Here is a 14,385-nt window from a genome sequence, read left to right as displayed (position 1 = left end):
AGCAACACTTCTCAAACTCCAACCATGATATAAATATCTATACTTAGACTTGGGGGACTGTTATTTGGGGTTCAAAAATTCTTTCAACTTTTACTCCATTAAAGTCCACGCATTACATTAATGATTATACTTGGACTTGGGGGACTATTGTTGTGTGTCCTGTCATACCCACCTGGGCTAATGGCCCTCATCCTGATCCATGTGGCGTTCCCGCCGAGGTGGCACAATATTGCCGAGGTGGGTTATATCCGAAGTGCTTCAGCCGAGGTCCATCCGTCGAGGCTCTTCGATCTGATCTATGCGAGTCTGCCGAAGCCCAACTACCAAGGCCCATCCTCAGGTGGGAGTATTTGTCAAATGTTCGAAGCCCCGAAACTGACGCACGAGCCTCTTAACCACAAGAAGCTTCCTCCACAGTCACTTCTCCCAAGAGATCGCCTGCTCAGAGATCTTATTCAAATGACTGATGGAACGTTTGTCACAAGCATAAATGTCAAGTCTTGTCACTAGTATGAAGGACCTACGCAAGCAATAAATGCGCCGTAAGCTAGCAAGTCAAGCCCCATACCTAAGAAAAGACGTTTGAACTAAAGAGATGAGACCACGTGTCACTTCATCCAAGGGCTCCCATTTCATATGTATCACTATAAATACTTCCATTGTGTGATGTCAAAGGCTAATGCAAGAATCAATACTAAAGACTACATTTACTCAACTCTCTCTCATTTACTTGCAATACACAAATCGAGTCTATACACTTTTACATATACATTTACGAGCATCGATTGGTAATTATTGTAAAATCGGATTACAAACAACCCGCCGGATTCCGAACGTCACCGTCCCGCGTCGTTGGGCTACTCCCACGCCCCTTTGAACCGCTCGTTTTAGACCGTTCACGTGTCTTAGCGTGTTGGACATTCGCCCACGCAAGTGCGGGTGGGACCGGTATATGTTGGCGCACTTTTTGGGGTCAACATTAAGTATGATAACATGCACCCAAAAAGGAGCTACAAATTGTGTGAGGCAGGTTATTTTTAATTTTAAGACACGAGAAGAAGGGTTTCTGATGGGATTGAGAGCCCAATTTTGCAGCTGAACAGTAGTTTTCTATTTTTCTTGTGTTTTGAAGATACAGGAAATTCCTTATTTTATTGATTGATGAGAAGATTTTTTTGTTCAGTTTATACCTTGTTTAGTGGAGTTTGTACCACATTTATTTTTCCATTCCAATTATTGATTTATGGAAAAAAAAGGGGAGGGGGGGGGGGGTTTATATTTATTTATGGAAAAAAGAGGTGGGGGGAGGGGGGGTTATATTCTGACAAAGTCTCTGACCTGGTGACCACATATTCCATTCTTCCATCCCTCCATACAACGTTATATAGTAGATTCTCCAAGTCCACCCCCACCTGTTCAGAGGTTTTCCTGACTAGTCTAAGAATACTATCAATTATTATAAATAACTAGTGGCTTATTTGAGCCACATTATTTTCAAGAAAATACATTTTTCAACAGTGATTAGACATCATTTCAATCACACATTCTTCAATAAAATAATATTACACGCAAATCTAAAATTTTTTCTTATTTTTTAACCACACATTTTCCATTGATTTGATATGAATAATGCGTTTTTCCTAGAATGTGGCTCAAACAAGGGCTAATTCATTTTCACGAGTAGCAGGGGTTGTTGTCGAGCATATCGAATCTGATAATGTACTCAATTTTAACCAACACCATCAATTCTAGTAATAACTAGAGGACTGTCGCTGTTAGAGAAGCAGTTAACATTTAAATTGTAGACGAAAGCAAAAGATGCTAGATGTAAAGCTACAAAAGAATGTCTATTGTTGTTAAAAAAACAAGTGTGATTAATTATGTCTAGAAAATCCATACCAGAATACGAAACTGAAGCATTCACAGACTGCTGATAATATTGGTCTTCTACTAACTTCAGTAGTATCAAGTTTGATCGCTTTAATTTGTTCATCAAATGTACCAATCACTGTGACTAACCTATCATGCAAACCAGGGTAGAAGTTATCCTGGGGGGATATCTTTATGCCAGCATCAGACTCTTCAATTAATGACCTATTTGAACAATTAAATGAAAAAATTGATAATCGACAAAAAGTATAAATCAATCCACCTGAGAAGAACAAGTTCCAACATAGTTTGAATTATATCCAATTTCGGACAAGCAGTTCAGGTGGTGTCAGAAAAGGGATAAATCAGTAAGTGTTCGAAAGTTCAATGTATCAGCGTTTTCCAATTCAAGAAAAGCAATCAATTCTGTACAAGAGTAATTTATCACTGGAAATAGAGAGGGGGAGGGGGGGGGGGCAAACATATTAGAAATAATATAAAATGGTAATTAGATACATGAAGGGGAGAAATCAATTTAGACAAGGAGTGATTAGAATATTTAATCATTACTGCAGCATTTCCAAGCAAATTTTACAACAAATAATGAACACTTGACTAGGCAATGAAATTTATGATATCATGTGGGTAAAAAGCAAAAACCTTCTGGTGACCAAGCGATTATAAAAATCCTCTAACTTTAAATTAGGTTGAAAAGCCATAGAGTTTTCCAAACCTTGCTCGGTGTACCATTAACTATTTAGTTTACCGTGTCCTATATTTTACTATGAGTGATCGATCCTATTGCATTGTGCTCCTACTAATGCCATCCCCAAACTCAACAATGTCACCAGCACCAGAACATCATACGATTAAGTAACATAACTAAGAGAACAAATTTCATCATTCAAATGAAAATTCTTGAACTACCAGTCTATCACCACCATAATTACCGACACAACTCCAAGGTATCCCCATCCTGAGTCATCGTGAAAATTGGTAGGTGGCTTGGAGCTCAAATGGTGGTCAATTTTATAATGTACTTTGTGCATTTTTTTTTTTCTAAATGAAAACATGACGTTAAATTACTAACTAATGGAAGGTTAGATTAGCTGTGCAATTTTTTATGATACTAGAGATTGAAAGAGTCTGGATTGTTTAATGTGCAATTTTTTATGATACTAGAGATTGAAAGAGTCTGAATTGTTTTAAACAATCCAGACTTTTGAATTCTAGGGTAGTTTTTCTCTCTCGTGCAATGTGTTGAGTTGGAGGAAAGAAGTCTCAAAATAGAGACTATATTTAGTGTGATAGTGGCAGGAAGGAATTTTCAATAAGAAGGTTTTAGTTACTTTTGAACACTCAAGCATAGGTTTTGATTTCCACCCATGTCATGTTCTTTTTTTTTTTTTTTTTTTTTTTTTTTTTTTTGGGTTTAGGTTGGTACTTCTTTCAACAGCGGTGTGAAGAGAAAATTTTGACGGAATATCTTCAAGCATTAAATACAATAAGCGGGGATAGTACTTTTTGATGACTCCTCCCTTCCCAATTATTCCTCCACGAGCTGTTGGGCACCACCAGCCTAATCTTTGATTGCGGGTTCACGTGACCACCCTCCACCGCATAAAACTAACCAACAGGAATAGACCAAAATTAAAAAAATATGTTGTAATCTGTTTAGAAAATATAGTTGGAGTGGTACCTCATCCAACAATTTGCTGAGAATAAGATCGATTGCCTTCATTATATCATTAACCATTCCAGATAGAGTGACAATTCTATCTGATGTTCCATGAAAATACTCATAATTGCGTGACAACTGAATGCGTGCTCCAGATTGAGACTAGAAATCATTGATTGTCGAACCACCTTTCCCAATAATAGAGCCAGCTTCAACATTTGATAAAAGGAGCCTAACATGAGTGGCTTTCTCCTCGTTGTCTGCTTAATTACAGAGATTAAGAAAAGAAGGATAAGAACTTCCGAGGTGTTGAAATGAGAAAACTCATTGCTGAAAGGAGAAAGTATATGCTCTCAATGCTTTTATGGCAGGAGTTCGTTGCTTCTCTTTCACCTTCGTCCATATTACTATAATTGAAACCACCAGTGAGGTAATAAAGCCAGTGATTTAGAAATAATGATGAGTACCACATTGATTATGAGAAACATATAAAATAAATTGAAGCTACTGTATTCGTCACTAGAGCTGGCCTTGACAATTTGGAGGCCCCAAGCGAGTCTTGAGGCCCCATACTTTGTTTTTCTACACGTATAACAATATTTAAATAAAAAAATATCTACATTTAAATGAAAACTTTGTACAATCTAAAAGATAGAATTGCAAAATAAAATCACTTACAATCCGAGAGATTAGGCTAGCATCATATTTAGTCTTCTCACATTTTGTTTAAGACGCTGATAGAACAAATTATTAAGAGTAAAACAAATAAAAAAATTCAGATAAATAACATAGTAAAGTCGCACTTACTATGAAGTAAAAAACAAAAAAAAAACCCTTTCTTAGGCTATGTGCAAAGCTTAAACAATTAAACCAAACACAGATGAGCTCACATTTTTCTGCTTCAAAGCTTAATTGAAGGTCTCTTTATATCACATAATAAAGTTTATTACACTTTCTATAAATATTGTATTTTAAAGGATTTTATTTTGAATTTTTTGTTTGTTTGAAATTACAGCTTTCCAAGAATCGTAAAATGTTGAACCTGTCGGTAAGAAACTGGAATGGAAAGGTTGTGGTGGATATTAGAGAGTTCTATTACAAAGAAAGCAAGGAAATGCCTGGGAAGAAAGGTTTCTTTTTTGTCTTCCTTTAATAAACAAGTAAATAAAATTACAACCCAAAATCCAAGATTCCAAATCAACTATATCTTGTGTTATTTGTAACTTGTTCAAAATGGGGAAAAATGGATAGGTATGATTTGTAGTTACCTCAAATTAGGGTGAAATTGCTATCAAAATTCAGACGGATCTCAACGAGGATTGTAGAGAACCAAACTCCCTAAGCGTGGAATGTAAATTGCCGGCAACGTCGTAGGCTCGTAGCAGTAGAAATTGCTTTGCTTGCAACTGGTCTCTATACTCTGGAAGCTCCGAAGCAAAGGATTGAGAGGAAGTCGAAATGTCGAATACTCCAATTGAAAAGATACATAGGCTGAGCCGATTATGCATGTATAGTCCAAGACTCCAAGCCCAAAAAGGCCCCAAACCATTTTTTGTATTTTGGAACTAACATGAATTTTGAGGCCCTGGGCCCAAGCCAAAATTTGGAGGCCTAGGTGGTTGCCTAGGTGGCTTGGCCCAAGGGTCGGCCCTCTGTTTGTCACTTTAGTAAACCTGGAATACTAATTAGCATGTGTTGAAATAGTGAAAGAGTGTGGAACTTCATTCAAAATTATGTAGAAATTCTATGATATGGTTTTCAATCTCCCGATGTTATTAATTATTAGATACGTAATTTCAGCAATTAGTCACAAAAACCAACGAGCTTTTGACGGTGGTTATTCTAAGTTATGTTCCAAGCGCCTTCCCTATTAAATGTACCAAAAGTAAACGATAGAATACCCGCAGCATCGTATACAAACTCACAACGCGAGTAATTTTAAGTTTTTAACAATCAATTATATAAGAACAATACAAATATGTTGAAATGACAAAAAGATAACAACAAAATTTAACTTCACCTCATATACTGCCAAAAAATCACTAGTATTGTGATTATTGTCTATCCAGAGGGTTCTAATGTAATTTTCGCAATTTTCTTCAATAACCAAATCCAAAATCACAGATCCTCGTACGCTAACTAAATGCATACCTATAGAAGGCGTTGATTATCGGGGCAAAGACTGGTTCTGATGCCGGTGTATCATATTGAGATTCCTTTCCTTCCATTGCCATATATATTAGTATCCTTATATCTATATATGCGTATGAAATGAAGGAGAAAATTAGAGCAGAGAGGGAAAATTGATGTTGAAAATGTGATGCGATGCAATGCAACATCATGTCATATGCTATAGATATGAAAAAAATGTACATGAATAGCCCATATAGGTGGATAGAGAGAGATGCAGGCGTCGTTGTTGAAAGAGCCGCGTAAACTGGAAATGAAGAGTGTGTGGGTTTTGGGAGGCTCAAGGATCCTCTCTAGTTGCAATTCCTGCAGTTGTCTCTGAAATTGCTGTGCGTGCTTAGTAGTGGGTTGAGTTGCGACCCAACAGTTATTACATCCTATTTGATTCAGCTAAAAAATTAAATTAAATTAAAATTGAATCATGTTACATGTACATCTTTCTTTACATTAAGTTTTACATTATTCTACATGGCATTATCATAGCCTTTGATTCCGTCAACACCTTTTCACATCACTGTCTAGATTGTATCATATAGGGGACAATGTCATGAAAGATGTACATTAAAATGTACATCTAGCAAAATTCTATTTCATAAATAAATCATCCTCATGTATGCCTGCATCAGCCATCTGCATGGTTCCTCAAGTAATAATTCAATAGATAGAGTTTACTAAGCCCTAATAGATGCACTGAGTTGATGGGTTAGATTGCCTACCATGTACGTGCCATCGTGCTCTAGATAGATATGTTGGCCTCAAAATTCTTCATTTTTTTACAAAAAAAAGTTTTAAAAATCAAATACAAGTATTAGACTTAACTCCTACTTGATATAGATAAAAATAAGATTTTTAGTAAATTTTAATAAAAATTAATAGTGTGCGGACGTGATTTAATTTAAATTTTAATGAATTTTGCTAGATTTACATTCTAGTGTACATCTTTCATGACATTGCCCCATCTATTAGCCAACATCTTTGGCAGGAACGTACAACCGATCAAGGAGCAGAGGCTGTTTCAGAGATGATCTATTTGATTAATTGAGATGAAACGTAAATTCAAGACACGGGTAATAATGACAATGTAGTCACCCTAAACATCATTCGACGAGGTAAAAATAATAAAAAAAACAAGTTGCTCCAACCATCACATTAATTAATGGTGTGATCTATTGTTTACTGTCAGGGACAGTAGAGAAATTTTAGTGGAGCAGTCGCACCACGTGCTGAAGTTTCTCTTCAGGGATTGTGGATAGAATGAAGAGAACAACAATAAATATTCGAAATTGTGACAGCTTGTGTAGACCTCACCCCACTATGATTGAATGTGTGAGATGAGCTTCTAGATTTGTGGTACTTGTTGAGAAACCCAATGGTTGATTAAGCATTTCCATTTTTTTTTCCTTTTCTTTTTTTTTTTATTTTTTTGGCAAAATTTACCCAAACATTTTTTATGTACTATCCACAATTCTAAATCTTTCATTTTTGTGTAGCACAAGGAGAAATGGACAAATTCTATCCATTGACTATTGATAACCACAAAAAATAATTTTGATCACATTAATAACTTTTTAATAATGGTAAAATGGTAAGTTTGCATTTCATAAATAAGATACGTTAATAATTAAATTTTTTTTTTAAAAAGGATACCCCATATTCTTCTCCCCACCCCCATCCTAACCCACCCCAACCGAAATCAAAGCAGGAAACTAGACAGTGCCTGACGGCCAGCCATAGCCTTGTACACATCATCTGTAACACTATGGAAACTGGCATGCTCGAGGTTGTTATCATAACTGTAAGGTTTTCCCTTTTTTGTTTATTTAATTTTTAACTTATTTTATGTATAAAATACAAAGTTACTATTTTATCCTTATCGAAATAGTTAATAATGTGATCAAAGTTTTTTTTTTTTTTTGGTCAAATAATAGTCAAATGGATCCATTTTCCTAGTACTGCAACAAAATGAAAGGGTTGGGATTGTGCATAACACAAATGAAAGGTTTGGATAAAATATGTAAAAAAAATAAAAATTTGGATTCAGAACTTATTAAAAATTGGCCATATTTGATCGCTACACAATTAATTATTTATATTGAGTTTGCATGGTCATGTTCATGGTCGGGTGTCAAGTTGCCACGATCTACAATCAAAAGTGTGTGTTTGACGAAATTCATCAAACCTGTTTTCATCCCAAGTCCAAACCAATCAATTGAGGTTTGCCAACGATGCTATTAATTGTATTAGAAAACCATAAACTATTGCTGATTTAAGAAATTGTAGTGGTGTCATTTTTTTATTTTTATTTTTTTGATATCCAGGTATCCACCTTACAGTGATTAAATCCTGGAGTGTACACCTTGGCCCCTCAAACTGCAAACAGGTTAAACCGCGGGTTGTGCCCCAAACTGACCAGTGCTCAAGAGCCCCCCCAACTGACCTACCAAAGTGTCAAGCAAGTCGTATTTCCTATCTTTGCACATTGCCTTCCAGTATAGCTCCTGCCTTCTAGGATAAATCCTACCTTCCAGGAGAATATCTGCTTTCCAAGAGTCTTCTAGGAATCGAACTCACGACTTCTGATCTGCCAGCTTTGAAGCGTTCTCATCTTTGCCAGTTGGGATGGGCCCTGGGGGGCGTAGTGGTGTCATTTCTTTTACTTACATCATATGGTCAAGGAAGAGCTATAAGTGCTACATTTGTGCGCATCACATTGTACTGTTGTTTCGGATCATGCATAAAGAATAGGGGTATCGTGTTTACTTCCACCATTGCTATATGTTTATCCCACTCTATATAAATTTGTATTAAAATTTTAAGGGTGCGTTTTGTTTGAGTTCGAGTTTTTAGTTTTAAATTCATTTTCATTTTTTTATTTTGAGGGATTATTTTAAGATTGTAGAAAATGTGTTTTGTTTGTCATTCTAATAAATAGTTTCTCAAAATAAAAAAATTACAAAATGCTTTTGATTTAAAAAATTTAAAAATAATTTATGACATTTTATTCAATTAATTTGATTATTTAGTAAAACATATCAATTTTATGCTAATATTTGATCAAACAATATAAATTTTAAAGTTGGTGAAAAAATAGAAATCATTGTAAAGAATATTACTAAACAGAAGTATATGTACAATAATCGCATCAAAATCGTCTATATATAATAAATCATTGTCACCAATATAATTTATGCATTTACCACAATCATTTATAATAATACTCAAAACAAATATAAATATAAAATCCAATACACTGATTAAAATAAAATTAATAGCAAATCTTGAGAATTACAAAGTTCTTAATCAACATATGAAAGGACCACAATCCTACATTAGAAGTTTAAAATACTCAACCTGACCAATCAATCAAGCAAATCAAAGAAGTTTTAAGATAGGTTCTTTCATAATTTCTGGCATCATCACGAATATCATCCAGAAATTTGGATCTTTAAATGCCTTTGTTGCTTTCATAAAACCTCATTAGACACTCTTTTCATATTGTTTAAGATGTTCAAATACTCCATATTTAAATAAGGCTTCGAACAAGTAACTTCACTAGTGCTCTCATGATTAGATGATTTTCCTTGGATGCGTTGCTTTTCTTTAAGGTATAGCATCTTAAGCTTTGTTTCCTTGTTTCTCATACTAACAATAGATGACCATTTTACCATACACACCTAAAGTTATTTACCTCTACAGATTTTAAGTTCCTTACATCAACGTTTGTGAGGAGTGGTATCATCACATTAACAAATATTTGAAACTTCATCATCACCATTTTCTACACAGACATGCATTCCCCTTCTCAAAAACTCATATTTTATATGTCTTTCTTCTCTGACGTTAAATAAAGTTGAATAGAAGCATTGTCCAGACCTCTAGTAGCAGTAATTCTGCCAAAAATCTCTCCAAGCAATTCATAATGCTTACATCCTTCCTAAATGTCTTGTAGTTGGTCTTGTTTATCTATAGCAATCAAAATAAACCACATTAATAAACTCTATAGCAAATTGTAAAACAAAATAATATCACAAATAATTTATGTTAAAAATTTTATTTTTCAACATATACCGTATAAAATTGTTGCCAAACTTCTTCTGTAGCATTTACTTGATTGATATTTGGATCTAATGTTACACCCTATGTCCTCAAAGGTCACAGAACAAACGATGCACCTTACATAAACAGTTTAGGAGAACAAGTGATGCACCTTACTTAAACAGTTCTACTTACCCTTCAATCTCTTTATCCCATAATCAAATTTTGTGGTAACAACCATCTTTTGTTAATCTTGCCCCAGTTGTCTTTTGAAAATGTAGAACATTGCAACTTTCCTGCTTTTACATTGCCGTAAAGTGTTTCGATAAAAATGTAATCACTCTCATCGGACAATGACATTGGTTACTTAGTCTTACAACTATGATCATCCATGTTCGCTCCTAAAATTTTTACAAATTATGAAACGAAGTAAAAATCTAAATATGCTTAAAGAAAATGAGATATTGTCTCTATCAAAGGCAAATAAAATTGCTTATATAAAATACTGCAAGATGTAAACAAAATCAACAAAGTCATCGACAAAAACACAGGCGTCTTGAATCATAAATAAATTTATATAAATATCTGATTTTTAAATTTTTTTTGAAACTTTTATTTTAATCTTAACTTTAAGGCCCTATTGGGTTCACATTCTTCAAAAAATACATTTTCAAACAATAATTTAATATCATTTCAACGCATATTCTTTAATAAAATAATATTACACGTAAATTTAAAATTTTTTTCTTATTTTTTAACCATATATTCTCTATTAATCTACTATTTTAAAATACATTCTTCCAAAATAAATTACTCAAACACACTAAAATGAGTGATAATTTATCCCTTTTTATTTCATCGGGCTAAATTTTCCATTTTTTAGAAGCAAAATATTTGCTTTTGGGCTGAGGCAGTCCAGCCCGAGGAATTAGTGGCTGTTGGCCGGTTGACCCGGCCAGTTTTCCAAACTGGCCTTTGACCAATGAAAAAAAAAAAGAAGGCAAAATTATAAAAAAACAGTAAAAACCAAAAAAAATGAAGACAAACCCAATTTTACCCTCACTTGAAAAAGAAGTAGAAGCCGAAGGAGACGGGAAAATACTGTAGCACAGTCGACCCAGTCACCGACAAATAAGGAAAAATGGGAAAACAGGAGACCCACTTGACCAAAATCCCTCTGAAGAAGGTAAGAAATTTATACAAAAAAAAAAACCATGTTTATATTTTTATTTTTGGAAAAAAGTATGATTTTTTACATATTTCTTGAGAAATCCTTGTGTAAATGTGAAATTTTGGGTTCTTATTGCTTGGGAAGGAGTGGAGATCGCCGGAAATGGAGTTTTCCGGCGATCTCCTCGACCGGAAATGGTGGAAGATGGAAACTGGCGGCTGGGCACGCCGTCTGGGCGCGCCCAGCCGCCCCAGACGGCCCAGTTAACTGGGCCGTCTGGGAGCCTTTCCCAGTCAACTCGGCAACCCAGTTGACTGAGCCGTCTGTTAAACATTTTTTTTTCTTTTTTTTCGGTAATTATTGAAGTTAATTAAATAATTATTAATGGCTTATATTGTGTTCTTTAATATGTAATTATTTATTTGAATTGCTTAATTTGAATGTTTATTATGTATTTAAAATTATTAGTAAATATAAGATGTAAATGTTATATTATTTATCGAAATATTTATTAGTTGCTAATTTAGATTAATTAATTATTTTATATTAAGTAATAGTAAAAAAATTAAAAGAAATAATATAATATTAAATAATTAATATATCTAAAGAATTTAAAAAAATATTTAAACATTTGTAAAATAATAAAAATAAGTAATTAAATTTGAAAAGTAAATTAGCAAAAAAATTAATTTTTTGAAAAGCAATTAAAATAAATTTGTAAATATGAAATAAGCATTATACGTAAAGAATTAAAATTAGTATTTAAACATTCATTAAAATTAAAAAACTAAATTAAGTGTTAGAAAAATAATTAAAATATTAAAATAAGCATTTAAAAACAAGTGTTACTAAATTAATTTTAAAAAATGAAATATTAAATAAGATATATATAAAGAATTTAAATACATAATTAAACATTTGTAAATAATTAAAATAAGTTTTAAAACTTGATTAAAAATAAATAACTAAATTAACTGTTAGAAAAAAAAATTAAAATAAGCAATTAAAATATCAAAATAAGTGATAGTAAAATAATGAAAGAAATAATTAAACAGTAAAGAACATATATATATATATATATATATATATATATAGTATGTTTTTGTAAATGTAAAAAGTTTTTAGTAATTGTAACACTTCCATTATCTTTTAATAAAAAACTTAATCCTATAATAAAATCTGTATCTTTAATATTTAAGGGTCTAACCCAAACTAATTCTTTTGGTAAAGTATATTCTATACTTCTACCACAATTTGTCTCAAAGCTAATCTTACTATTTGATTGTAATAATTCTTTATAAGTATAAAGTTCTCCATCCATTTGTTGTGCTTCTATTGGTTTATCTGAATATATTATATATTGTTCTGAGATTAATTTTTTATTAATTATACAATTACTACATCCTGAGTCTATTAATCCTAAACATTTTATTTCATACTGTCCTATTCTTATATAACATTTTACTTTAATACTTTTAAATTTTTCTGGATTACAAATTACTTGGACATATTCTTTTTCTTTATATTCTATACCTTGACTATGTTCTTCTATTTCTATTGATTTTCCTTTATTATTATATTCTAATATTTCTATCTTATTTATTATAAATTTCTGTATTTCTTCTAAACTTTCTATTCTTTTTCTAAGAATTTTTATTTCTGATATTTCAATTTTTTCTTTTAGGATTTCTGAATTAACTTCTTCTTTTTCAATAAGATTCTTATCTTCTAAGCATTTTATACATGCTTCTTTATAACATTCTGAACATTTAGCTCTAAGTTTTCTAACTGGATACCAATTACATAAATAACAAGCTATATTGTCTGCTCCTTTGTATTTTTGCCACTTATGTAGACATTCTATAGTTATACTATTCATTAAATTTAGTTCTTCTTCTTATTCTGATTCTTCTTGTAATTTTATATTAGAAAATTCATCTATAACTTCATAATCAGATTCTTTATTTTCTTCTAAATCTCTATCTTCTATTGATATAATACTATAAATAGATTCTTTATCTGAAATATATTCATCTAATTGTATTAAATTTTCATTAGTGCATTCTATTAATGTACTCTTTTTATCATAGTTATTTATTCTTTTTGGACAAGTCTTAGATAAATGTTCATTACAGTTACAAACATAACAACTAAGTCTATTTTTATAATTTCTTTCTGGTTTAAATTTTCTAACATGTCTTTTTTCATCTAAGTATGGTTTTCTTTTATTAGATTTTCTAAGAAAATATCTTTTCTTAAAAGGTCTTTTATTCTTTCTTTCTTTATTACTATACTTATTTTTTCTTGAACTAGAGGTTCCATAAGTTTGTGGGGGTAAAAATGTCTTTACAAAATTTATAGTCTGTCTTTTTAAGTTGTTTTTGGATTTGTAATTCTACACATTTATCTTCTAAACATCTTATTACATGTTGTATTCTTTGTCCTATACTCCATTGTTTTTCTGGTTCTTCTTTTACTGCTGGTAAATTATTCCATTTATCTGTAATTTCTAATCCTAATGGTCCTAGTAATTTATGAAATAACTTATTACCAATTTCTTGATTAAATGTATTTTCTGATATTGAAGTTAAATAATGATATTCGTTTAAGAAATTCTTAACATATCTTCCTTTAGTCCATTTATAAAGACTAAGTTGTTCTAAATCTCTCATAGCTTTTCTTTGTATACTCATATGTCCTGAATTTGAATCTGCTCCTGTTATTAATATCTGTATTTTATTAACAAAATTATAAGGATTACTTCCCATACTATCTAATTGTTCAAATTCTTGTTTTTTTTCTAATTTAAATGCTTCCCACATAGCTTTTACACTTTCTCCTAAGAATGTTTCTAGATATCTATACATATCTAAAGCTTCCATTTCTTGAAAATTTCTGATATAGTGTCCTATTATAGTATTCTTCCATACATCTATTACATTATTCCATGTACGTGGATCATGTGCTGTAATATTTAAGATCTGTGCTTTATGGTCTGATTGAAATTCTATTTTTTTTCTAAGGGTCTTTCACTTCCTCTCGCTATGTATTTTCCTTCTGTATTATTATATAAAGGATAAGCTCCCCTTGGGGGAAATCTTCCACTATAAACCATTGTTTCGTGTTTAACTGTTCTATCAAAAGGAGTATCACTAAAAGTTCTATATGTATTTGAGTCTTCCATAAGTTCTTTGATATAACTAAAGTCTGAATTATCTGAATCATTATCTTCTTTAATAGTTCCTATTCTTATATTTTGTTCTTGGTCATAATATAAGTATTCGGATTCTGTAATCATCTTATTAAGATACATTTGATCTTCTAATTCTAATAATTCTTTATTATCTAAATTCATTCCTAATTCTTTTGGATAAATTATTCTATTATGTTTTTCATCTATTAATTCTAGATGAACTTGATTTTGAAATGGTTCATTTTGTTC

The 14,385-nt window shown here is 31.9% G+C and overlaps 1 protein-coding gene across 13 annotated transcripts in view; it reads right to left on the bottom strand.

Moving 5' to 3' along the window:
* LOC111365257 (protein BTR1-like) overlaps positions 1 to 6,079 on the bottom strand; it is a 21,775-nt gene extending 15,696 nt beyond the window's left edge. For 2 of the 13 annotated variants that reach the window (XM_022985689.1, XM_022985696.1), the window contains exons 1-3: positions 5,699 to 6,079; positions 3,569 to 5,228; positions 3,391 to 3,495 (exon numbers count right to left, since the gene is read on the bottom strand). In XM_022985689.1, coding sequence (XP_022841457.1) covers positions 3,391 to 3,495; positions 3,569 to 3,625 — 162 coding nt within the window. In that variant the 5' untranslated portion in view covers positions 3,626 to 5,228; positions 5,699 to 6,079. The other 11 variants (XR_002697393.1, XM_022985697.1, XM_022985692.1 and 8 more) reach the window with 10 other exon arrangements.
* Between the last annotated feature and the right edge of the window lie 8,306 nt (positions 6,080 to 14,385).

This window comes from Olea europaea, chromosome 17 (assembly GCF_002742605.1).
Source record: "Olea europaea var. sylvestris chromosome 17, O_europaea_v1, whole genome shotgun sequence".
Lineage (NCBI taxonomy): Eukaryota > Viridiplantae > Streptophyta > Magnoliopsida > Lamiales > Oleaceae > Olea > Olea europaea.
This window is presented reverse-complemented; position numbering and strand designations above follow the sequence as displayed.